General features: G+C 42.6%; 2 protein-coding genes across 2 annotated transcripts in view; one reads left to right on the top strand and one right to left on the bottom strand.

Moving 5' to 3' along the window:
• LOC149289416 (guanine nucleotide-binding protein subunit alpha-15-like) overlaps window positions 1-11,422 on the top strand; it is a 43,427-nt gene extending 32,005 nt beyond the window's left edge. The window contains exons 6-7 of the mRNA XM_089490510.1: window positions 10,142-10,295; window positions 11,196-11,422. Coding sequence (XP_089346636.1) covers window positions 10,142-10,295; window positions 11,196-11,422 — 381 coding nt within the window. The remainder of the gene's footprint in view (window positions 1-10,141; window positions 10,296-11,195) is intronic.
• Window positions 11,423-12,992: 1,570 nt separating this feature from the next.
• Window positions 12,993-24,383, bottom strand: LOC149289415 (mast cell protease 1A-like). The gene is made up of 4 exons (XM_089490509.1): window positions 24,223-24,383; window positions 23,221-23,362; window positions 22,197-22,448; window positions 12,993-13,136 (listed from the first exon to the last, which is right to left on the bottom strand). Exons 1-4 carry the CDS (start codon window positions 24,381-24,383, stop codon window positions 12,993-12,995), a joined length of 699 nt encoding a protein of 232 aa, XP_089346635.1.
• Between the last annotated feature and the right edge of the window lie 1,204 nt (window positions 24,384-25,587).

Below are 25,587 nucleotides of genomic sequence, written 5' to 3'. Positions count from 1 at the left end.
TAACAATATTAATAAATATATATATATTTATATATATATATATATGATTGTTAACAGCAATCACACTCCTATCATGCCCAGGCATACCCAGATTACAGCATGTACTAGCTGACTTGGCATGATAGGAGTGTGATTGCTGTTAGCAATTATATATATATATATATATATATATATATAAATATTGTATATTGTATATTGTATATACTGTATAATATTGTATATATATAAATAACAATATAAATATTGTTATTATTATTGTTCACATGTGAACGCAGCACTGGAGGCATAGAATACAAATCCCGTATTTGCAGGTACACAATAATAATGTATGGAAACATAGCAAGAGATAAAACTTCAGGCATAGATGATAGGTTGCACAACCCAAAGCCAGATCTGGCATCCACACTACCCACATAGAACCTGATCAGCACCCAGATTACACACACAAGATTTACCATCTTTGTCCCCAAACAGCCCAGCATGAGTCAACTTTGTCCCCAAACAGCCCGGCCTGTGCCATCTTTGTCCCATAAACACCTTGCCTGTGTCATCTTGGTCCCCAAGGCTCAAACATCCTGCTTGTGCCATCTTTGCCTTTCCACAAATCAATTATACATCTATCATATACACAAACACTTTAACAGTCACTCACTAATTCACACTTTCATTCACATAATTAATTCACACAATCATTTATTCACACAAATTTACACATTCATTAATGCATTCTCACAAACTCATTAATTATCTCCCTCATTCAGACAATTCATCCACACATTCATTTATTCTCTCACTCATTTACCCCCCTCCCTTCTCACTATCCCCCTCCCTCCCCCACTTCTCACTATCTACCCCCTTCTCACTATCTACCCCCCCTCCCCCTTCTCACTATCTACCCCCTTCTCTCCCCCTTCTCACTATCTACCCCCTTCTCTCCCCTTCTCAGTATCTACCCCCTCCCTTCTCACTTTCTACCCCCCTCCCTCTTCACTTTCTACCTCCCTCTCTACCCCCCTCCCTCCCTTCTCACTTTCTACCTCCCTCCCTTCTCACTTTCTACCTCCCTCTCTTCTCACTTTCTACCCCCCTCCCTCCCTTCTCACTATCTACCCTCTCCCCCTTTGCAGTTAAAGGTTTTGGACTTACCACCGTCTTCCTGCTCTGCCGCTGCTTCCTGCTCTGCCGCTGCTTCCTGCTCTGCCGCTGCTTCCTGCTATGCCGGCACCTCTAACTCCGTCGCGGTGCTGGCTCCTCTAACTCCGTCGCGGTGCCGGCACCTCTAACTCCGTCGCGGTGTTAGAGGTCTCACGAAAGAGACTGAGGGGCGCAGAGCGGTTGCTAGGCGCCCTTCTCTCTCCTCCGCATAAAAAAAAAAGTGACGAGGCTGCCGGGGATCCGGGACATGTGGTTACCCTAGCCCGTGGCACCCCCCTGACGAACGGCACCCGGGGCGGAACGCCCCCCCGCCCCCCGCTAGGTACGCTACTGGGCTTGTCCAATGTCTGTGCTGCATTTTTTTGGCAACACTGCTGTGTGAGCATTACAGAGAGAGGAGAGATTGTTCTGTGTGAGACTGGTAATAGCCTCAGCCTGCCATTTCTCACAGTGTACTCTTACTGAAGTAGGATTGTTTTTCAGTGCTTCTGTGAAACTGTGAACTGTGCAGTGCTGTTGAGCTGACAGTTTGGCTCACAGTGGCTCATTGGCACTGCAGTGCCCTTGCCCTGTGCATACTGCTTGCCTACTGTCTTCCCTTAGTTTTTTAAAATCATTTTTAAAACTTGATTTTGTAATTTCAGTTCAGGACAGTCAGTCAATAAAATAGTTAGTTAAGCTGAACTGTTGGTATTATTAATTAAAAATATAATTTAATAGTAATAGAATATATAATATTAACTTTCAACCATAGTATACTAGTGTAGACAAGTACTAGTGTGTTAATAATTATAATTAATAATATTATAATTCATTTTAGCTAGCTAAATGAGCTGTATTATATTAGCTTAGTGTGCTTGAGCCATTCTGTCAGATAGAAGATAGTTCATTTATCCCACATAAAGATTAATCAGTCCACTACTACCCTTAAGCTTAAGATAAAAGTTGATCATCATTAATTATATTAACATAAGAAATTCCTAATAATGATTATTAATTGCTTAGTTAATCATTTTTAATTTTAAAGTTAAACTAATCTTACTAGTACTGGTGCTGTAGTGCTTTAGTTTGTGCTTTGTTTTAGCAACAGCAAGAGACAAAGTCAATTTTTCTTCTTAATATTAATTAAAAATTATTATATTTTTCTTTTTTGTTTAAATTTCATTTGTTTTGCTCACTTCAGTCCATCAGTGAAGTGAATTTATTAGTCTAGTGAGTACAGCTGCATAAGTGCTGCGTGTTTTTCATTTAGCAAGCAGTGAAACTAACTATTTTGCTGTTTTATTTTCTAATTTTTTTTTAAAGAAAGGTTCACTATGTGATGACAACTGGTAGCTGTAGTACTAGTAGTAAGAAAGAAAATAATTAAGCTAATTTTTGTAGACTTAGCAGAAGTAGTACGACTATATCTTTCTGCTTCTGATTTTAAGTTTAATTTTCTTTTACCCCATAGTATAATTATAATTTATAATCTATATTATATAAATTAATAATATTAATTAAATATAATATATATATATATAACCTCACTTTAGCTTACTGGGTTTGAGAGTGTCTGTCTTTGCCTAGGGGTAGACTAGGCTTTAGCCTAGTCGTAGAAGAAAGAGACTGATAAATCAATCTTGCTCTTAGGACTGTGTAATTTTTTTTTTTTTAATTGCTAGTAGTTTTACTAGTAGTTAGTGTATTATAATAGTTAAACTTGAGTTAATAACACCATTTAGTGGCTTTACTTAAACAATTGTTAAATAACTTAAGCACTTTACCAGTCAGCACACAATAGCACAGTACAGTTGTGCATAGTTTTTCATCAGTATCACTGAAGAGAAACTTCCTCTAAAGTTTTTGGGGTTCCTTTCGTTCCTTCTTTTCATATTTTTCTCAATTTCATTAATAAATTACCGTATTTGCTCGAATATAAGACAAGGTTTTACCTTGTTTTCTAGAGGTAGAGTGGCCACACTACACAGTTCCTCCACGTTCCACTTTCAGTAGGAATATTGTCAGCTCACTGTATCGGTCCTGTGTTTCAGCAGTGAAAGAGGAGCTTTCCAAGGCTGATGGTCAGTGTGTACATTTCACAACCGCTTTGAGGAGTGCTGGCAGCATGCCTTTAATTCCTTGTAGTAACTGACGGAGGTGCAAACATGGTGAAAGCACTGCAAGATGGTCATATTGTTGGTGTGCGCTGTGCAGCGTACATCATCCATCTTATACTCAAGGCCGCAATGGCAGAAGGAAGTAATTTAGCAGCAGTAGTTCTGTCACACTGTAAGAAGATTGCTGAGCACTTCCACCACAGTGTTAAGGCTAGCCAACTTTTGAGGGAAGAGCAAGAGAGGACAGGTCTTCCCATACACTGTCTACGACCAGATGTGAGTACGCGGTGGAACTCCACTTTAGATATGCTGGAGAGGATTTTGGAGCAGCAGATGGCAATCCATAATCTTGCATCAGAGCACAATATTGGGACATATTACATGTCCATTGAATAGGGAGGATTGGACAGTGATCGCCCAGCTAGTGACAAGTCCTTCAATCATTCAGGGATGCCACAGAAGATTTAAGATCAAACACTGCCAGTCGGGGCCAGGTAATTCCAGTGTTCTCCCATCTAGGCAGCAAGATGGATGTGTTGCTTTAAAACCGTGATGCTGTTCAAGGTGGCACTCTACATCCTGACGTAGCAGCCATGGTCAGTCCCAAAATTATGCTAGCGTGCCTTTGCAATCCAAGTATTAAGGGAAAGCTAGCAATCAAATTGAATGTTCTTAGTAGCTAAGATGAAAAGAAGAGTGTGTGGCCTACTTTCTCATGGGTTGCGCAGCAGCTGCTATCATGTCCGCCAACCACTGTTCAAAGTGTGTGCGTGTTTTCTATGACTGGAAATATGCTCATGCATGGCACCTCATCTGATGGAGCAGATTGCCTTTCTTAAATTCAATCTGCCCAAGTTGGGGTACCCATCTCTTAGCATGGAAAGTAAATTTCCCTGCCATCCCAGGTGACACTAAGGATAGACTCCTCCTCCGTACCTGATAGGGCAGGACTCAAAACTTTAAAAGGGCCCTCCCCTCCTACTAACACCAGTGTTTTTTTCCTGCCCTACCAGGGAGGGGACTCGTCTACCTTTTATTATTTTTCTCGGCTCTAGGTTGAGCCGTTTCCCCGGGCTAAGCCCCCATTCCTGGGGGATACCTTGCACCTTAGCCTGATGGCTGGTGCTGCGTCGCCCAACGCTTGTCCCGGTCGCGGCGGTGTTCGCGGCTGCACCGGCGTCCCGGCGGTGATCGTGGCCGCCGTCCTGGCGGTTAGCGCGGCAACTCCTCCGGCCGTGTTTACGGTGATACCGGCGGGTTGCCGGCACCTCCTATAGCCCGGGACGCCTGCCGGTCTGGCTGTTCAGCGTCCAGATGCCGCTGTTGCGGCTTACTGGCTTCGGCCAATATGGCGTCTGATGTATTCCGGTTTTTGGGCTTCTGCACTTCTGGTTGTGCGTTCCAAGCCTCGTTTTGGTCAAAATTTAAAATTTTGGCGCCAAACTCTCTGCTGTTGCAGATTCCAGCCTAATTTCAGCTCCTTTTCACTGTATATATATAGAAGGTAAGTGATTTGGATGCTGTGTGTGTTCCTGCTGTTTTCTTTTGATCAGGTGCTGTTGCATCTTTCATCATGTCGGCCCCTGATAATTCTGAGCCGCCCTCTGTTGAGGACAAGCCTAAGAAAGCTGTTATGAAGTCTAAACATGCCCAATGCTCTGGGTGTCACAAGGCTTTGCAGGATTCAAGGAAGAAACTCTGCTCCGCTTGCCTGAGGTCTGTAGCGGATTCTGAGCCGTCTGGGGGTAGGGAATTTTTGGTCTGGCTTAAAGAGGAGATGCAGTCTACCTTCTCTGCCTTCCGTCAGACGGTTCCTGTTCCTGTTCCTGCCTATCATCACCTTCCCGCGGTACAAGACCCTGCTCTCCTGGGGTGTCAGCCCTTGTTCTCAGACTCTGAGTCTGATTATCCTGAGGTAGAGGAAGGTTCCTCGGAGGAAGGAGAGATCCGGGAGGAAAGTTCTTTTTTATTCCCGGTGGAGGAAATTGAGACTTTAATTTCTGCTGTGAGGTCAGCTATGCATTTGGAGGAGGCCTCCACCCATAAAAATGACTCTTTCTTTGGTGCCAGCTTCTCCAAGCAGTCTGCCTCGTTTCCTGTTCATCCTGCGCTTTCTGACATTATCAAGCAGGAATGGAACCACCCGGAAAGGAGGGTTAACCTGTCCAGACGGGTTAAACGCATGTTTCCCTTTGATGAGAACTTTGCTGATTTTTGTGCTACCCCGCTGGTGGATACTGCTGTTATGAAGGTCTCCAGGAAGACTACTCTGCCGCTTGAGGATGGCTCTCATTTTTCTGACCATATGGAAAAGAAAGCCGAAGCTGCAGTTAAGAAATCTTTCGAGGCTTCAGCTGCGACCTTTAAACCTGGAATTGCTTCTGCCTCAGTTTCCAGAGCTGTCAAAGTTTGGCTCTCCCAGATCGAGGAGGATATTGCTGCCAAAACCCCCAGGGAGACTATCCTCAAGAATGTTGCTGCCGTGAGATTGGCCGTGGATTTTCTCTGTGATGCCTCAATTGAAAACATCAGAATGATGGCCAGAGCTTCGGCGCTTTCGGTGGCAGCTAGAAGAGCCTTGTGGCTTAAGGCCTGGGAGGCGGATAATGCCTCTAAGAACAAGCCCTTTTAAGGGCAAGACTTTATTTGGGGAAGAGCTGGAGTCCCTTTTGGAGAAGACCACAGGGGACAAGCATAGGATGCCTCAACGAAAGCCTTCTTCGAAAAGACGGCAGTCCTTTCGGCCTTTTTTCCCGGGACAATCTAGAGCCCATAGTTCTAGATTCAACCCCTCGTCTAGAGAACAAAACTTTCGAGGCAGATTCCCTCGTGGAAGGGGGAGATTTGACAGGATCGCCTTCCCCAAAGCGTTTCAAGACCCCAAGAACGCTGCATGATGCCTCCTCCATTCCGGTGGGAGGAAGGCTCCGTTTTTTCACCGACAGTTGGTTCTCACTCACCCGAGACCCCTGGGTGAGATCCATTGTATCGCACGGCTATCAACTTCAATTCCGGACCAGACCTTCAGACCGGTTTTTGATCTCCCACCTTCCTCCAGACCAGGCAAGGCGGTCGGTCCTGTTATCCACCATTCAGCAGTTGTCGGACCTCAGAGTCCTGGTTCCTGTCCCCTGGCCAGAATTGGGCCAAGGGGTTTATTCTCCGGTTTTTCTGATCCCCAAGAGACCGGGTGGTCTTCGCTTAATCATAGACTTGCGTTTTTTGAACAGTCACCTCCAGTTCATCAGGTTCAGGATGGAAACCGTAAGATCCACCCTCGACACCTTATGCCTCAACGACTTTATGGCTTCATTAGACCTAAAGGATGCATATTTCCACGTTCCCATCCATCCGTCTCATCAACGTTTCCTGAGAGTGGCGATTCCTCGGGGTTCAACTGTCCAGCATTTCCAGTTTCAAGCCCTTCCATTCGGATTGTCGGCAGCACCAAGAGTCTTCACAAAACTTTTGGCAGTCGTGGCGGCCCATCTCCGTGTCCAGGGAATTTCAGTCATTCCTTATCTGGACGATTGGCTTATCCATGCCCGGTCGGCGCAGATTCTTCGAGTTCATCTTTCCACGGTGGTCAACACATTACAAGATCTCGGCTGGATTCTGAACTGGGACAAATCCTGCACCGTTCCCTCTCAACATCTAGTGTTCCTGGGTCTTCGTCTGGATTCCTGCTCCGGGAAAGCTTTCCTTCCGACTGCCAGAATAGAGGGGATTCGATTCCTAGTACGCAGGATTCGCTCTGCGCACCGCAGCTCCTTACGGTTATGTATGTCCCTGCTGGGCAAGATGGTCTCCGCAAATTATGCAGTGCCCTGGGCTCTGGCCCACATGAGAATACTTCAGGGATTTGTCCTCAACCATCTGGAAGACAACCCATCGGCTCTGGACAGGCGTGTCTGTCTTCCTCCGCAGGTCAGAGCTTCCCTCTCCTGGTGGCTCCAACAGACCGTCCTTGCCGCAGGGAGAAGATGGTCTCTTGTCTCCAAGGTACTTCTCACCACCGACGCCAGCGTCAAGGGATGGGGAGCTACGTATCAAGACCTGTTTGTGCAGGGTCTCTGGTCTCCGGCTACGAAACTTCTTCCCTCGAACTGTCTGGAGTTACTTGCAGTAGAAAAAGCTCTGCATCACTGGGAGCATCTGCTCGCCGGCAAGGACATTTTGCTTCGTTCCGACAATCAAGCAGTGGTAGCCTATATCAACAGACAAGGGGGCACAAGAAGTCCTCGGCTTCTCCGTATATCGCTCAGGATTTCCTTTTGGGCAGAGTCCCATCACATGACTCTGTCCGCCGTTCACCTCAGAGGAACTTTGAATTCTCAAGCAGATTTCCTGAGCAGAACTCCTGTGCTAAGCGGCGAGTGGGCTCTGCATCAATTTCATCGTCCAACGGTGGGGCTTGCCCGAGATCGACCTGATGGCATCCAGAGACAATGCTCAGATTCCGGTCTTCTTTTCCCTCAGGCCTCAGGATCATCCCTTGGCAATAGATGCCTTCTCACAGGAATGGAATTTCCGTCTCGCATACATTTTCCTTCCGTTTGCCCTAATCTCCAGGGTCTTACAGAAGATCAAGAAGGACCACGCTTCCGTGATCCTGATAGCACCAGACTGGCCGAAGCGAGTCTGGTATTCCGACTTGATCGCTCTAGGTCTCTCTCCCCCTTTGAAGCTCCCGGCTTGGAAAGACCTTCTACATCAGGGTCCATTCCTACACCCAAACCCTGCCGTGTTCCACCTGACGGCCTGGAGATTGAACACGGACTGCTGAGAGCTCAAGGTTTTTCTTGTCATGTGGCTGAGACTCTTCTGCAGAGTAGAAAGAAGGTTACCTCTCTGCGATACATTAAGATCTGGAAGAGATTTCACAGTTGGTGTTGTTCCAAGGGGATTTTGCCAACTTCCTGTTCCTCTGCCTCTGTTCTGGATTTCCTCCAGGAAGGATTCGACTGTGGACTTCAGCCTTCTACGATCCGGGTGCAGATTTCTGCCATCAGTGCTCTCCTCGGGTGACACGTTTTTGTTCCCTCCCTTCTTTTCAATAAATTTTGTTGCATCAGATTGCTTTGCCTGTGTGGTCTTTGGTATTCACTGGTGTTAGTAGGAGGGGAGGGCCCTTTTAAAGTTTTGAGTCCTTCCCTATCAGGTACGGAGGAGGAGTCTATCCTTAGTGTCACCAGGGATTGACAGGGAAAAGAAGCTCTCGGTAAGTAGAACTTCCTGTTTCCCTTAATGGTAAAGGTGGTTTATTCCCCCTGGCTGCGTCTGCTTGCGACCTGATACCTCCGCTTGAATAGCCACTTTACGCTAGGGCCTAGTGTTTCAGCTCTGAAAGTCCACTCCCAAACGTCATGGACTGACGCTTCGCCCTTGGGGTGAAACAGGTGAGCGGGTCGTCAATTGTCCACCCATTCACCTTTTCCAATGCTGCTTTTGTTGGTGGTGGTGCCAGTGTATTTTGCCTGCCAGTTCCCTTCCTGGCTAAATGTCGTTCCTAAAATAGCCCTAATGGTAAAGGTAGTTTCTCCCCCGTGGCTGCGGCTGTTTGCGGTGTGGCAGTGCCTGCTATCTCCGCCGAAGTAGCCAGTTTACGCTAGGGCCTAGTGTTCCAGCTCTGAAAGTCCGCTCCCAAAAGTTATGGACTGACAGTGTTTGGACGCTTCGCCCTGGGGGTGAAACAAAAACCTTCCAACAGTCCCGTATTTTCCGACATTTTTTGCATCCTGTCCCGTCATCTTCGGTAAGTATGCAAATTTAGGTAAAAAAACTAAATATAATAAAATAACTTTAATAATATAGTAAAATAAATGTAAGAAATTAACCCCTTACTTTTTTAATAACACCCATTAAATGTAAAATTAGATAATATAGATATTTAACCAAACCGGTTCACTACTACTATCCTTAACCTTACATTAACCCTATAAATCTAAGCTTATTTTGAGTTTTTGTCCCACATTCAATCTTACAGAGTGATCTATTTAAAGAGGCTGCTGCAATCGACGAGAGTGATTTTACTGGTGTCTTTAAGAAATGAGGAAAAAATCTTAACATCGAGATCTCTTATAAACATTGTTCAAACATCATCCCAAAGAATAAAAAATCTGTACATTGTTTAAATGTATTAGAAATGGAGTCTGAGATATTATATAGATTGTATTTAGTTCCAAGGGGAATTTGTAAAATGTACTCAGAAGTCAACAGTATGCTGGAGATGTAATATGCAGGAGAAAACACATATTTGGTGGGACTGTATCAATAATTAAGATTATATGGGAAAATATGTTTGAGCTATAAAGGAGATTATTGATAATCCAACATATTAATCTCAACTAATGGCCTTATTACATCTAGGATGGTCAAAGATGAGCAAAATAGATAACTATCTCTTACCCCATAAATTAACTGCAGCTAAAATGTCTCCTGCAAGTCTATGGAGAAACCAAGATATCCCTACTTGGAAGATAACAAAAAAAAAACAAAGAAAAAATAGGAATAATATGACCATTGATGGGTGGAAAAATGACAAAAATGTACTAAATGTCCCTGGTTGATGGAGAATTAAAAAAATATATGCTTTTCAATTCAAATTAATAAAGAGATCAAAAATAAAAAGTTCTCTCTCTCCTCACCTGTAATAGAGAAATGTTTTGATGTGTCTATATTTTATTATTGTACTTTTGATACATTCTTAAAAAATAGTGTATTATGTAAGGAAAACATTGAAACCCGAGTGAGATAAACCTTTGCTGAACACCATTTGTGTCTTTTTATCAGTGGGACCTACCCTTTGTAGGAAATCGTAAGTAAAATTCAGTTTATTGATTGCATGAATAAACTGGTTCACTTTTGCTTCTTCCTGTCTTACACAGAACCGCATGGTGGAAAGCATGGCCTTATTTCATACTATCCTAAAGTTACCTTGGTTTGTGGAAACACCAATTATTCTTTTCCTCAACAAGACTGATCTGCTGGCTGAGAAGATTGGCATGTCTGATCTGACCACATATTTCCCAGAATTCAAAGGTCAGTAAAGACAGGAAAGCACATTTTCAAACACCATATTATATTATAATCATAAAATTGTGAATTAAAGAATTAGTTTTTAGGAAATTTAACACTACTAGGAAATGATGCTTTTAATTATGTGCTTACTTTATCAAAAGTAAACTAAAAGTAAAACTAAATTCGACAATCTATCTATCCTCCCCTGATCTATCTCCCTCTGTCTTAGATCGTGTAACTAACTGCCTTGCTTCTGTCTCTACCTGGATGTCTGAACGTTTCTTGAATCTTAACCTCTCCAAAACTTACAAGCTTACAAGATTTCTCCAGGGCTGCCCCTATCCTCTGGAATGCCCTCCTCCAGTCTCTCCCCCTGCCCTCGGTCCTTCAAAAAATCCCTCAAGACCCACTTCTTTAAGGACGCTTATAATATTGCAGATTAATACCCCATATTCCCTTAGCTCACCTCTCCTAGTCCCTCTAATGCAATACTTACACTAGTGTGGCTGGTCCATCCCTTACACTGGCACTTTTACCTTTTACCTATTGTGTAAATACACCCTAAATCTCTCTAGATTGTGAACCCGTTTGAGCAGGGCCCTCCTTACCTGTTGTCTCTGTAAGTCAACTTGTTATGTCCTGTCTACTCATTGTACAGCGCTACGGAATTTGATGGCGCTATATTAAACAATAAATAATAATAACAATGTCTGTGGAAAATCACCTTTAATAGTTCCCACTTTGGATTATTGCTCAGGGTTGCATTAAAAATAAAACCAAAACCCCAAAAAAATGCATAGGCTGTGATTATATTGCCAATACCTTTTATGCTTACAATGATAGTTACTTGTCCCCGAGACCACCCAACATTTTTGTGAACAAAGCTCACTGATTTAAAAATTTTTATTTTTCTTGACTTAGGTCCCAGGAATGATGCTGAGGCTGCTAAAGAGTTTATTCTTGAAACCTACAAAAAAATTTTCAATGAAGCACAACCGCCATATGTAAAAAAGCATAAGAAAGAGGCAAAGACCAGACTTTATCATCACTTAACCTGTGCCACTGACACCAACAATATACGCACAGTGTTCAACGATATAAAGGAGCATGTTCTCAGGACATATCTAGAAGACCTTGGCCTAGTGTAGAAGTCTGTACTGTGCTAGGCACATTCACATTGTTATGCAGTCAATTGTATCTTGACACTGGTTCACCTAAAGGGACTGTATGGGACACCAGTTATCCATTTATTTCTAAAACATCATTATAGGTTAATTTACAACAAACAAAAATTTTACTGAAGCTTTCCCAGATTCATCTCTTAACTACTTACACATTAAATAACCCTCATTTAACTAATTCCAGTAAATTATAATATTTTTTATTTTTTGGATTTAGCTTTAGCTTTGTGTGCTGAATTCATATTTCATACAATTGGACAGTCTTTACAAGCCCATGTCCAATTCATCGTGAACAGGCATTACATCCAAATGTCATTGAATTATATTACAGATACTTAAATGTAAAGATAATATATATATATATATATATATATTTACTCACAAAGTCCATTGCACACCATTCCAAATTTCCCAAGCCTGGTGCTAGTAACCAGCAGTTTCCATACAAAGCACTTTCAAAAGATGGTCAGCACTCCAGGTCTTTAAATTAACAATTTCTCTTTATTCAAAGTCAAGTAGACGTTTCAGTCGTTGCTGACTTTCCTCAGGACATACCCTGAGGAAAGTCAGCAATGACTGAAACGTCGACTTGACTTTTAATAAAGAGAAATTGTTAATTTAAAGACCTGGAGTGCTGACCATCTTTTGAAAGTGCTTTATATATATATATAGTGTCCATATTAGTATATGGACACATAGTATATTTATGTGTATCCATATACTAATTATTTAATTGCAACATTTTTGTTTAAAATTAAAATAAGTCATATAACTTACTGCACTAATAGTAATGTCTTTAAAAAATGTCTTAGTACAGCTTTAAGTGTCCTAAGTTTGTTGTTTAGGAATGAATCCAATTAATCAGTGCTGGTATGCATATGGAGATCTGCCAGGTCATTTAAAGACAATCACCTGTTAAAGAGGCAGCTGTGGATGGATGCTTGAAGTTTCCTATTGAACACAGATCGACATCACAGATCGCTTTCTGCGATTTTTTTCTCTTAGCTTGACCTTTCAAGAGCTTCAGTTATGGTCACTAAGCATAAAAGCAAGTACCCACACTATTAATTTGTCTGCAATGAGCTTCCGCTGTGGCAACAACAAGCATAAACAATAGTTAGATATTCTCCTTTGATATTATCAGGTGTAAAGTGGTTTACACATGGAATCAATACAAGATATGTGCTGTGATTGACAGAATAAATGTGAATAATCAAAGCACATTATACTAGTAATTATCTAGCGTGAGATTTTAATTTTCAGTGAAAGTATGGATTTTAGATAAGGAATTAAACAGAGCCCATAGTACGGTGAGCGCATGTACACAGAATCCATATTATCCTTTATTTTCATCCATTGAACATTTTGAAATTGGGGTCAAATTCTTATCATGATGCATTCATAAAAAAATTATAATTATTTCCCTGTTAGACAAATATCTGTACACATTATTATAGAGATATGGGTACAGAGAAGAAGTATGTTATTTCTGTGCATGCATAATAAGAGTAACCCCACACAGCTGCTCTCTGTATGTCTAGTCTTCATTGCTATAGATGGTCTTTTCAATCCAGTTCAAGTACTTGCTGACCCTCACATAGATTCCTGGTGGATGGTCTAATCCAAAAGATACAATACCTTCCACATAACCATTACAGACCAACGGACCCCCAGAATCACCCTGTGAAGAGAGGTAGATATGAATAAAGTACATAAGAGTACACAAAAATTGTTTAGTGTCTCACAAGATGGGCAGCAAATGTCTCACAGAATTCGACAGAGATGTTGAAAGATCCTCTCGGTGTTGTGGAGGGCTGTGGAGGCCTTTTGGCCTCTGCAAATGCACTGGCAGACATTTATATAAACACTTATGCAAATGTAAACTCATGCTAAAACTTAAACTAACATAGACTTATACTCAACACACACATACACACTAATGCTAACACACACTCCCTCACACACACTTACACATAAACATCCATTCTCACACACACATACCCACATGCACATTCATGCTAACACATAAACACACATACACATCCATGCTAATAGAAAAAGACATACACATTCATGCTCACATAAAAAACGTTTGCACACTTGTGTGAATTTGCTGTCCCCTTAAAAAAACTAAACACACAGCCATTAATGTCTAAACCTTGGCAACAAATGTGAGTACACCGCAAAGTGGAAATGTCCAAATTGGGCCCAATTAGCCATTTCCCCTCCCCGGTGTCATGTGACTCGTTAGTGTTAGAAGGTCTCAGGTGTGAATGGGGAAGCAGGTTTGTTAAATTTGGTGTTATCACTCTCACATTCTCTCATACTGGTTACTGGAAGTTCAACATGGCACCTCATGGCAAAGAACTCTCTGAGGATCTGTGTGTTGAGGGGACAGCAAACTTACACTATTATACAGGCTGTAAAGGTCTCCCCTTTACAGCTATAACTGCTTTCACTCATCTAGATAGGGTTCCACAAGATTTTGTAGTGTTTCTGTGGGAATTTTTGCCCATTCAACCAGTAGAGCATTTGTGAGGTCAGGCATTGATGTTGGACTGGATATTTATGTTTTTAGTTTTGGTGTTCTGCTCTTTAGTGTTAAAACTTACCTTATGCTCTGCCCACTCTGCCCAACTCACATAATTAGCATAATTTAGCTCCACCTAGTTATGGTACACATTACATCACCAAATTCAAAAACAGACTTGCAATTGCACACCTAGGGCTTGCCAACACACACATTAGTTTAAGGGGACTTTATAGGTAGCATGGGTAAGGTCCTAGGTTTCTATGTCTCCTGGGATTTAACCCTGTAGGCACCTGTCCTTGCTCAGCGGGCTAATGTGCTATCATGGGGAGGTCCCAGGCCAGGAAAGAGTCTTTTTTTTTTTTTTTTACAATGGCTTTTGCTTAACGACCAAATCTTGGGTTGATATACAATATAAATATATATATATATATACACACACACCGTATTTGCTCGATTATAAGACGTCGCCCCAAAATTTGAATAATAATTTAGGAAAAAAAGAAAAAGACTGAATAAAAGACTAAGCAAAAAGTTTTATTAGTAAATATTAATTCACATGTAAACAATTTTTTTCATATTTAATAAAAACTATGATTGAGAAAAATGTTTTTTTGGGGTTTTTATTTCCTTTTATTTGCCAACCTGCCCCCAGTTATGCCCTCCAGATTTGCCTCTTGACCCCCTATCTGCCACTTTACCCCCCAGATTTGCCTTAAATCCCTATATGCCACTCTGCCTCCCAGATATGCCTCTTGACCCCCTATTTGCCACTCTGTCCCCCAGATTTGCCTTATACCCCCATATGCCAATCTGCTCCCCCAAAATGCTTTATATACCCCTATATGCCACTCTGCCTCCCTGATATTCCTTTCAACCCTCTATATGCCACTGTGCCTCCCTGACATTCCTTTTAACTCCCTATATGCCACTCTGCCTTCCTGATATTTCTTTTAACCCTCTATATGCCACTATGCCTCTAGAAAGCCCTTATACCAACCCTATAATGCCACTCTTACCCTCCCCCGACTTACCAGTGCTTCCCTAGACTTCTCCCCCCGTGCTTCAGATTCCATGGTGTGTAGTGGGGGCAGCCGGTGGAGGTCTGCACGATATGCACAGACAAACTCTGCTGCTGCCGGCACTATGAATGAGCACCGGAAAGGTCATGTGACGTCATGCTGGAGAGGAGGATCCGGTTCCCCTGCAGCACTGCGGGAGATCTGGATCTTAGTCTTGTAGTCAGACCTCTATTTGAGGTCTGATTAGAAGGTGACCTTGATAATAAGATAATGGTTATTTTTCATTTTGCATTTGCTCTGAAAAAACCTCATCTTATAATCGAGTAAATACCGTAGATATAAGTGTGGTGATATTTTAAAGAAAAAATATTTTTAAAGAAAAAATACACTTTAGTGGAATGGTAAAACAGTATTTTATTCAATGAACAGGAATTCATGTATTTTAACATTTTTGGTATCTATTATACAGTTTGTCAGCATATGTTATATATATATATATATATATATATATATATATATATATATATATATATAAAACCAATAGCCATTTTAAGGTCCCCCTCTTAATTCATAATGCACCTTTCTTATTGATATGCCACTCTCTCCCCTGATATGCTTTTATAACCCCTGATATGCCACTCTGCCCCACAGATATGCTTTATAACCCCTTATTTGCCACTCTGCCCCACATATATGCCACTCTGCCCCACAGATATGCTTTATAACCCCTTATTTGCCACTCTGCCCCACAGATATGCCACTCTGCCCCTAATATGCTTTATAACCACTGATATGCTTTATGCCCCCAGATGTGCCACTCTGACCCCCCAGATATGCTGTATGCCCCTAGACATGCCACTCTGCTTCCTAGAAATGCCACCCCCCTGACTTACCAATGCACCTCCATCCCTCCATGACGGAGAAACACTGGCAGAAGTGCCGGCAGACTTTGTCTACGCGCATCGCCGCAGCTGGTGAACATCTGCGCGTTACGCGCAGACGTTCACCAGCTGCGGCGATGCGCGTAGACAAAGTCTGCCGGCACTTCTGCCAGTGCTTCTCCGTCAGGGAGAACTGGAGGTGCATTTGACAACCTCCGCTGCCGGGGCTTCTATGGTGGAGCACCGGAAGGTTATGTCACGCCGGTGCTCCACCATGGAAGCCCTGGCAGAAGTGACAGCAGCGGAGGTTGTCTACGCGCATCGTGCAGACGTCGACGGCTGCCAGAGAGGAGGACCCATGTCCCCTGCAGCGCTGTGGGGGATCTGGATCCTAACCCTGCTGCAGGTATAAATGAAATAGAAAAAAAACACCTGCCCGGCGCCCGGAACTGCATGTCTCGCACGTCAAGCGATATGAACTGAGCATCCCTGCGCTAAACCCCTAATACTGGCCTTTATTCGGGCCAATATGTTGTATATATTAGACTTGGGCGCCAGCCAACTCTTCGTGTTCGTCTTTGTGGGGTGGATCTTTGTATACCGCGAATATTCGTGTACATTCTTCGTGTTTGTTTTTTTTTCATTTTTTGTAGAAGGGGTTAATACAGGGTTAATGTGGTACGAACTTTGGCACCAGGATTTTAAATGTCCGTACGAGCAACTCTATTGGTCACCTGCAGGGCCCTCCTCTGCCATCAACCAATGAAGTACACCTGTACTTCATTGGTTGATGGCAGACGAGCCAGCATTGTCAAATGCTGCTGACAGATCTAGAAGAATTAGGATTAAATGATCAACCTTGTCTCATGCCATCAGGAGGTCATTCAGAACGTGAAGCAGGGCAGTTTAGTGCTATGATGTTTTCTGAAGCCTGATTGGAAAGAATCAAAGATATTATTACTTGACAGTTGGGCCTCTAGTTGCATTAACACACATTTTTCAATGATTTTTCCCCAGAAAAAGGAGGTTAGAGACGGCCTATAGTTCATTAAGCATTCTGGGTCTAAGGAAGGCTTTTTTTTATAAGAGGTTTCACGATTGCTTCTTTCAGTAGGTCTGGAAAAACTCCGGAGTCCAGAGAACATTGGACTATTTTTGTAAAAACTGGGCCTACTGTTTCTGAGCATGCAGGGAGGAGATATGTAGGTGCAGGATCTAAATGACAGGTGGTTGCCCGCAGGTTTTGTGAGGTTGAGATGATTTCTTCCTTGCCCAGGATGTTAAAACTTGTCCACAAGGTGGGGGAATTTGAACCCCCGTTTTTGTACCTCTGTAATGCCTTTGGCTGTCCTTCTGCAATAGAGGTCCGGATGGAAGCTATCTTATCTCAAAAGTAGGCTGCAAAATCTTCATATTTGGACTGTGTGAGATATGTGGATGGCTTGGAGAGCCTTTCTACGGTGTGGAAGAGCTGGGCCGGTCTGTTGTGTGCAAGGCTGATTTCACGAGAAAGGAATGTAGAATTTTTCTTAGGTATTGTTTTCTTAGAGTTGGTAGTCGGTAATGTGCTCGGTTAAGGAACGATTATCATCCTGGTTGTGTGTTTTACACCACCTTCTTTCAGGCTTACAGCCTTTTTTCTTTAGCCTTCTGATGGTGTCGTCAAACCATGGAGCATGGCGGATGGTTTTTATAGGTTCAATGCGGAGCAAGGCTGTTCAAGGTATCGCTCACCCTCTTATTATACTGTTGACTAATAAGTTGGGGTCTTTGGAGTTGCCCAATTATTTTGTTAGGTCGAGGTTTGATAAAAAGATTGGTGAAGTCAAACCCTTTAATGAGCGACGTTTGGCTAGCCTTGGAGGGGGAAGTTTGGTTAGCTCTGAGGAGATGGAGAAGTTTAGGCAGTGATGATCTGGACAAATTACTGGGTTTACTTTTACAGCAGGGATTTCAAGTTCAAGTTGGAACACCAGGTCGAGTATGTGGCCTCTTTTATGAGTGGCAGACGTGACAGTTTGTGTGAAGCCAAGACTACTCATCATGTTTAGGAGATCCTGCCCAAGTTGGGAAGCTGTGTCATCAATCCAGGCATTGAAGTCCCCCAGGATTAGCCATTTTGGGTGTTCCAGGATTAGCCCTGTTAAAAGATCTGCAAGTTCCTTTTTGAAACCCTTTCCATCGCCAGGTGGCCTGTATATCAGTAGAATCCTGAACCTTTTCACAGAGGAGATGCTGGCAGCTATGCATTCAAAATGCTTTGTTGTATTAACTGAGAGTGGCCTAGGATTTAAAGAGGATTTGATGCAGATTGCCACTCCTCCACCCTTGCAGTCCAGTCTAGCACAGTGATGCACTGAATAATTGCTTGGGACTGCTGCTTCCAAGATGGGGCCTGCATTTTCATCCAGCCAAGTTTCAGTAATGCAAGCAAGACTGACTTGGTTTTTTTGATCTGGCATTGCATAGGTTCTGATAGGGCTGGCTGCAGAGTTCAGATTTTCTTGCAGATTTTAGGCAACATGCTTTGAGATGGGAATTAGGCAGCGGCTATCTATTGGTCCAGCTTTTTGAACCTGCTGTTTCCTACTCTGGACCATTACAATTGGGTAGGTCTCTCTCTGTAAAGGCAGGTCCTTGGTTGATGGGTCATTTGTGGGGGAATATTTAAGTCTGTGAAATTTAGCACCTCCCCGACAGCCCCTGATAGTTTTCCGAAGGATGCCAAGTGATTTAAGCCAGGTATGTAGGTTACAATGGATCTTTGCAGGTTGTGAAGGGCAGAGTGAATGCAGAAAGTTTGGTGAGTAGGATATCATGGCAACGAGGGGATTAATGTTCTAGAGATCAGTCTCTGGGGAGTTGTTGGTTGCATACATTGGAATCCAGGATAGATGTTAAATCAAAGCAGCAGGAGTTGTGAAAGGGCTTTGAAGATTTTAATGCAAATGCAGATAGCAGACAAATGGTGGCTGTAGAACTGAAACTAAAAGTTTACCGATATAACATGCCTTCTGTGGGATGTTGTAATTCTATGAGGAATCTGTATAAATCCAATGTATATCCCCTGTGTATAGTGGAATATTTGAATTACATTAATAGGTAATACTGGGGCTCTGTTAATAGGTAAACAGGATGGAACCTCTGGACGATTAAAAGTTGGGTTTTTATGAAGATTGACAGGATTTCACAGTTCCTTGCTTGTAGCTTGTCTGTTCAGCTTCTATGAGGGGCTTTTGGGACTCAGGGCTGCAAATTCAATCCACTTTGTATCTCTGAGTTACATTGCAATCCGTTAAAAGTGAGGGTGTCCATAGGAGCAGCCAGTCCAGAAGATGAAGAGTCCATGGATAGTGCAGAGATTTTGAAGCCAAGGTGAAGGGAAAGTTAGAATGTTTTGGGGAAGATTAGGAGTAGTGAAAGGTGAGGCATCCATCTTGGGCGCCACCTATACCAATAAAGTCGATGTACGGACCTTTAACTCTTGGAGCAGGCCCAAGCCAAGTTCCACCATCAGGAGTTAAAGGGCCATGCGGGTGAGCCTATTGGTCGCCTGCAGGGGCCTCCTCTGACATCAACCAATGGGTTTATGCCAGACGAGCCCCCTGCTGATGACCAATAGAGTCGCTCGTACAGACTTTTAAAATCCTGGTGCCGCAACTTGGCCGGGAGAGACCACTGGTCTCCCCGCTCCAAGAGTTACGAACGACCAATAAAGTCGCTTGTACGGACTTTTAACTCTTGGAGCAAGTTGCGCCGTCAGGAGTTAAAGGGCTGTGCGAGTGAGCCTACTGGACCAATAGAGTCGCTTGCACGGCCCATTAACTCTTGACGGGGAACTTGGCCTGTCTCCCTGCTTCAAGTTTAACTCCTGACGGCGAACCTACAGATTTCCGCTACGAACATGGCGGTGGCAAAACGTAGACACACAACACGAAGAATCGCAGGGGTTAACGGAAGCGTAAATCCGTAGGTTCGTCGTCAGGAGTTAAAGGGCCGTACGAGTGAGCCTTTTGGTTGCCTGCAGGTTGCCAATAGAGTCGTTCGCACGGCTCTTTAACTCCTGACGGCGAGCCTACGGAATTCCGCTTCCGTTAACCCCTGCGATTTTGTCACCGCCATGTTCGTAAGTTCCTGTTTGTTTTCATGTTAACCCGAATACGAATGCACAAGTCTAGTATATATACATACATACATACAGTCGTGTGAAAAAGAAAGTATACCCTCTTTAAATTCTATGGTTTTACATATCAGGACATAATAACAATCATCTGTTCCTTAGCAGGTCTAAAAATTTGATAAATGCAACCTCCGATGAACAACAACACATGACATGTTACACTGTGTCATGACTTATTGAACAAAAATAAAAGCCAAGATGAGGAAGCCATAAAAGCTTAAGATTTAGCATTGTGATGGCCTGGAGCATTCAGGTGTGTGTTAACACACTGCCAAGGAGGAAAGACATCAGCAATAATCTTAGAGAAGCAATTGTTGCTGCCCATCAATCTGGGAAGATTTATAAGGCCATTTCCAAACAACTTAAAGTCTATCATTCTACAGTGAGAAAGATTATTCAAAAGTGGAAAACATTCAAGCCAGTTGCCAATCTTTCCAGGCATCCCAGCAAATTCAGCCCAAGGTCAGACTGTGCAATGCTCGGAGAAACTGCAAAAAATCAAGAGTCTCAGACTCTACAGACCTCAGCCAGTATGTTAAATGTTAAAGTATATGACAGTAGAATTAAAAAAAAGACTAAGTATGGTTTGTTTGGAAGGGCTGCCAGGAGAAAGCCTCTTTTGTCTAAGAAGAACACAGCAGCACGGCTTAGGTTTGCAAAGTGCATCTGAACAAACCACAAGACTTCTGGAACAATGTCCTTTTGGACAGATGAAACCAAAGTGGAGATGTGGAAACGTGGCACAGCCAATTGAAATGCTGTGGCAGGATCTTAAGATAGCTGTACACAGGGCCGGCCCTACAATGGAGCCGACTGGGGCAATTGCCCCAGGCGGCACTTCAGAAGGGGCGGCACTTTGCCGCCCCAAGCGGTTTTTTTTGAAGCGGAGGAGAGAGAGAGGGGCACCGAGTGGTTTTCGCTTACCCGCTCGGCGCCCCTCTCTCTCTCCTCTGCGGCGAGTTTACCTGTTCGGTCTCGGTGCCGGCTTGTAATGCAGAGTGCCGGAAGTGACGTGAATTTCCGGCGCTCAGCATTACAAGCCGGCACCGTGGCAGCACAGGGAGACTCGCCGCAGGACTGTTTAAGGGTAAGTACCGGTGGGGTAATAATGCCGCCCCCCCCCCCGGCGTCGGCGAGGGGCGGCATTTTAAACTTCGCCCCAAGCGGCGTTAAGTCTTCGGCCGGCCCTGGCTGTACATAAGCAAATGCCCACAAACCTCAATGAGCTGAAGCAACGTTGTAAAGAAGAGTGGGCTAACATTCCTTCATAAAAATATGAGAGACTGAAGCATACAAAACATGATTAATTCATGTTATTGCTGCTAAATTTTACAAGATCTACATAGATTTCACAAGCTATTGAATCATAACGTATACTTAATTTTTCACACATGGCTTCTCTATCTTGGCTTTATTATTGTTGAATAAATCATGACACGAATGTTGTTCATCTGAGGATGTATTTACACAATTTTTAGATCTGCTAAGAAACCATAGAAGTCAAAGGGGGGTACTTTATTTTTCAAAAGACTGTATATTTTATATATACACCCAATATATATATATATATATATATATATATATTAAAACATGCCAAAGATAAAAAAAAAATACTTTCTGATAAGCCAGAAAGCAAACATATACAGCACTGAAATGAAAATTCTGGACTGAAACCAAAAATTCAGTTTTCACTTTGCCGAAACCGAAAATAACCCCCCTCAACCCCCCCCCACTTTTATTAAAAGTAAGTAACACACTAAAATTGGACAAAAAATCTATAACAATATATATATTTATGATTGTTAACAGCAATAACACCCCTATCATGCCCAGGCATACCCAGATTCCAGCATGTACTGGCTGACTTGGCATGATAGGAGTGTGATAGGATTTTTCCCCACCATTGCCACCCATCTGTATACTGGACTCCCACTTGTATCCCTAGACCCCCCTCTGCATCCTAATAGTAGGTAAGTGAATTGTATTACAATACTCATCTCCTTGTGCTTGTGCATCCCATTGTGCTTATGCTTATTTTATATTGTTGGTATTCATATGCGCATGAGGGAGTGATCTTAATGAGAGGAACTGCTTATTGGTGGAAATGTGCAGCCAACGTATACTGTACCTGACTGGCATCACTTTCCTCACTGACATTTCCTGCACAAATCATTCCATCATCAAGCTGGGGAACATAATGTCGACAACTCTTGCGGCTCACAACAGTGACATTGGTCTCAAATAAGTTGTCAGTGGTCATTCCATTTTCAATAAACCCCCATCCTGCTACATTGCAACGGGTATTTGTGGGAACATCCATCCTTCTGCGTGGGAGGCGAATTGTCTGCACTACACGGTTTATGGTAGCTTTGGTTGAAAGCTAGTGAGGGTAGAACATGAAAAATTGTTGAATTTTATTTATAGTTTGCAAACACACTACTGAGCTCACAACATACTTATAAATTATGAGATAATGGACAATATTTGTACGCAAAATGCTAACATTCCATTGTTTTTTCTATAGAACTCTGGAAAAAGGCGCTAACATTTGCGAAAGAATGAATGGATTAAAAAATTATTTATTAAGGTTAGCCCTTAATAAATCTTGTTTACCTATGGCAGGAATAACTTTACACACCTGTGTATAATATGATTAGGTCAATAGCTATTGATGAGTGAGACCTAAAGTCATTAATCATTGATCAGATAACTATTTACTAGGTTAAAAAAATTTAAAAAAGAAAATAAATATTGTAAAATTAAACTAAGAAGCTTAGGCAATTGACATGGATCTGTGAATCAATATTCAGTGACCTAAAATTTAACTAATCAGATAGTAATCAGTTATGTAATATCAATGTAAAAATAATTATAATTATAAAACATAAAAAAAATATTAATAATGTGTGTGTTTTTCCCATTATGACTTGGGTGACCCCTCTCTCTCTGACACTCACTGACCAGAGGGGGAAGGGACCTGCTGGGGCAAGACACAATCTGCAGCATTGATTGTGACTTGGTCCCCTCTTGAAAAAGAGATGTTTGGGGTCGAAAGAGGGTTTGGTCCCAAAGAGGGACAACATTTAATAATCAAAAAGTATCCCTTCTAGAGCTTCCAGGACTCGCTTGCATTCTCCCCAAAATGTACTTACCTTCAAAAGCATGATATCATTAAATGGTATGTGCTGTTTATCATAATACTCAGGGTGCACGTGATAGCTTTTGATTCCAATGGCCTGCTGAGAGACTTCTTGATCACTCACATTATGGGCTCCAAGTATGGCGGTGATATCCCTGGGCAGGCATTCATTAAGTTAATTGAAACTTATTTTTTCATACATGATCAATCCATCAATAATAAAAAGGCAAGGTTTTTCTCACCAATGCCGAATTTCTCCTTTCACATGATACTATTGTCCACCTTACCTTGCCAACCTGTTACCATTTTATGCTTATTTGTTAGATTGAACATATCTGTGGCTATGAGTTAAAAGTGCAAATATTGCATTAAACTTGTATAATCCCGACCAGACCTTAATACCATAGAAAATCTGTGGAGGGAGCTGAAGGTTCAAGTTTCCAAACATCAGCCTCAAAACCTTAATGACTTGGAGAGGATCCGCAAAGAGGGGTGGGACAAAATCCCTTCTGAGGTACATGCAAACCTGGTGGCTAACAAGAAGAAACGTCTGACCTCTGTGATTGGCAACAAGGGTTTTGCCACAAAGTACTAAGTCATGTTTTGCAAAGGGGTCAAATACTTATTTCACTGAGTAAAATGCAAATAAATTTATAATTTATTTGAAATGCGCAATTCTGGATTTTTTGTTGTTATTCTGTCGTTCACTGTTCAAATAAAATTATAGACTGATCATGTCTTTGTTAGTGGGCAAACGTACAAAATCAGCAGGCGATCAAATAATTTTTTCCTTCACTGTATGTCATTACTGCTTACCCTCCTCACAAGATGTTGATTATCACGGTCAATTATGTACCTACTATTATCATTTTATAATTATTCAAAAATTATCTATAGTTGATGCCTCATGTGGTCTCTGGTACTTTGTAAAATACCAATCTTTACATACAATCAAACCTCTGTCTGCTTACTAGAATTAATTGTCATACAATGCATATTTTTGACATGTGCTTACCCATAACAGTGGGCGGCAGTTAGCACCCAACTGGGAGTAATAAGGGAACCTCCACAATTCACCTTTCCAACTTTTAGATACACCATATAGGGTCTGGAATGGGGTTTTGCCTCTTGACCCCCAATAATTCCGTGATGGATGTTGCCTGAAATAGATGCCATTATTAAATGAAAGCCAAATTTCATGTAGAATACATATATGGTGAACTGGGAAGAGGTAAGGTCCTAAAAGAGAGGTGTTTAGCGCTGAGCGCTGGTCTGGGTAGGAGGCGCCTGATGAGCAGGGCTGTTTGGGGAGATCACACTCATCCTCTTACCGGCCCAACATTAGGGAGTGCAAGGTCTGTCACTTCAGACCTTGGCTTCCGTGCTCCCTAAACACTATGTGACGGCGATTGATGCTGAGCACTGGGATATGACGTCTTATTCCCGCACTCAGCATCAATAGCCGCCGCGTAATTATTAGGGAGCACTAAAGCAGAGGTGTGAAATGACAGACCTTGGGCTCCCATCACAGAATGGAAGATGAGAAAGGTTAGGGATGGGGCAGTCGTGTGTAAGGGCAGTGTATGTGTACTTGTGTGTTTATGGGCAAATATGTGTTAAGGCGGTGTGTATGGGCAAGTGTGTGTAAGGGCAGTGTATGTGTACATGTGTGTTTTGGGGCAAATATGTGTTAAGGCAGTGTGTATGGGCAGGTGTGTGTAAGAGCAGTGTATGAGTATATGTGTGTTTATGGGCAGGTGTGTGTAAGGGCAGTGTAAATAAAATAACCTCTGTAAAAAAATGGGGGGGGGGGCAGAATTTTCTGCTCACAACAACCAGGCAGACCGAGAGCCTGTCGCTCTGTCTCTGCACGTATATTTCTAAACTATAAAGAAAAGCTTTTGAGAGTTTTCTTCTCTTTCTCAGGTCTGAAGCAATACCTGAGGGAGATAGGAAAACTTTTGAAAGCTTGTCTTTTAAGCATTATGTTAATCCAATAGGAAAGTTTTTTTTTTTCAGTGGCATGTTTTAGTGGTGGAACTTATTAGTGCCCCACTGTTTTGACTGTGGTATCTTATGTGCCCCCTCTATATATTGTTCCTAGAGTTGCCACTGGTGGTGCCTATATAATGAAGTTGATTTGGTTGAGGATTCAATGAGTGCAGAAGCCTGGGGACGCTGGAAGGTGTATCCATGAAGAAAAAAACCTGAACACAGGTACTTTGTGTGTGTTACAGGGCAAGTGAAATTGCTGCCACTCTGTGTTACAGGGCAAGTGAAATTGCTGCCACTCTGCCTCCACTCTGGCATATAAGGGGTTAAAAGGCATATCATGGGACAGAGGGCATATAGGGGGTTAAAAGGCATAACATGGGGCAGA

The sequence above is a fragment of the Sceloporus occidentalis genome, unplaced genomic scaffold, assembly GCF_023333645.1.
Source record: "Sceloporus occidentalis isolate IW3139 unplaced genomic scaffold, rSceOcc1.0.p SCAF_45, whole genome shotgun sequence".
In the NCBI taxonomy this organism is placed as follows: domain Eukaryota; kingdom Metazoa; phylum Chordata; class Lepidosauria; order Squamata; family Phrynosomatidae; genus Sceloporus; species Sceloporus occidentalis.
Note: the sequence above shows the minus strand (reverse complement) of the source record. Positions and strands in the feature narration are given on the sequence as shown.

Coding starts and splice junctions, on each gene's coding strand:
- LOC149289415 (XM_089490509.1), bottom strand. CDS start 24,383: ATGGCATCTATTTCAGGCAACATCCATCACGGAATTATTGGGGGTCAA. Junction 22,449..23,220: donor ATGATATCATGCTTTTGAAG/GTAAGTACATTT, acceptor TACCCTCACTAG/CTTTCAACCAAAGCTACCAT. Junction 13,137..22,196: donor AGGAAAGTGATGCCAGTCAG/GTACAGTATACG, acceptor CTCTCTTCACAG/GGTGATTCTGGGGGTCCGTT.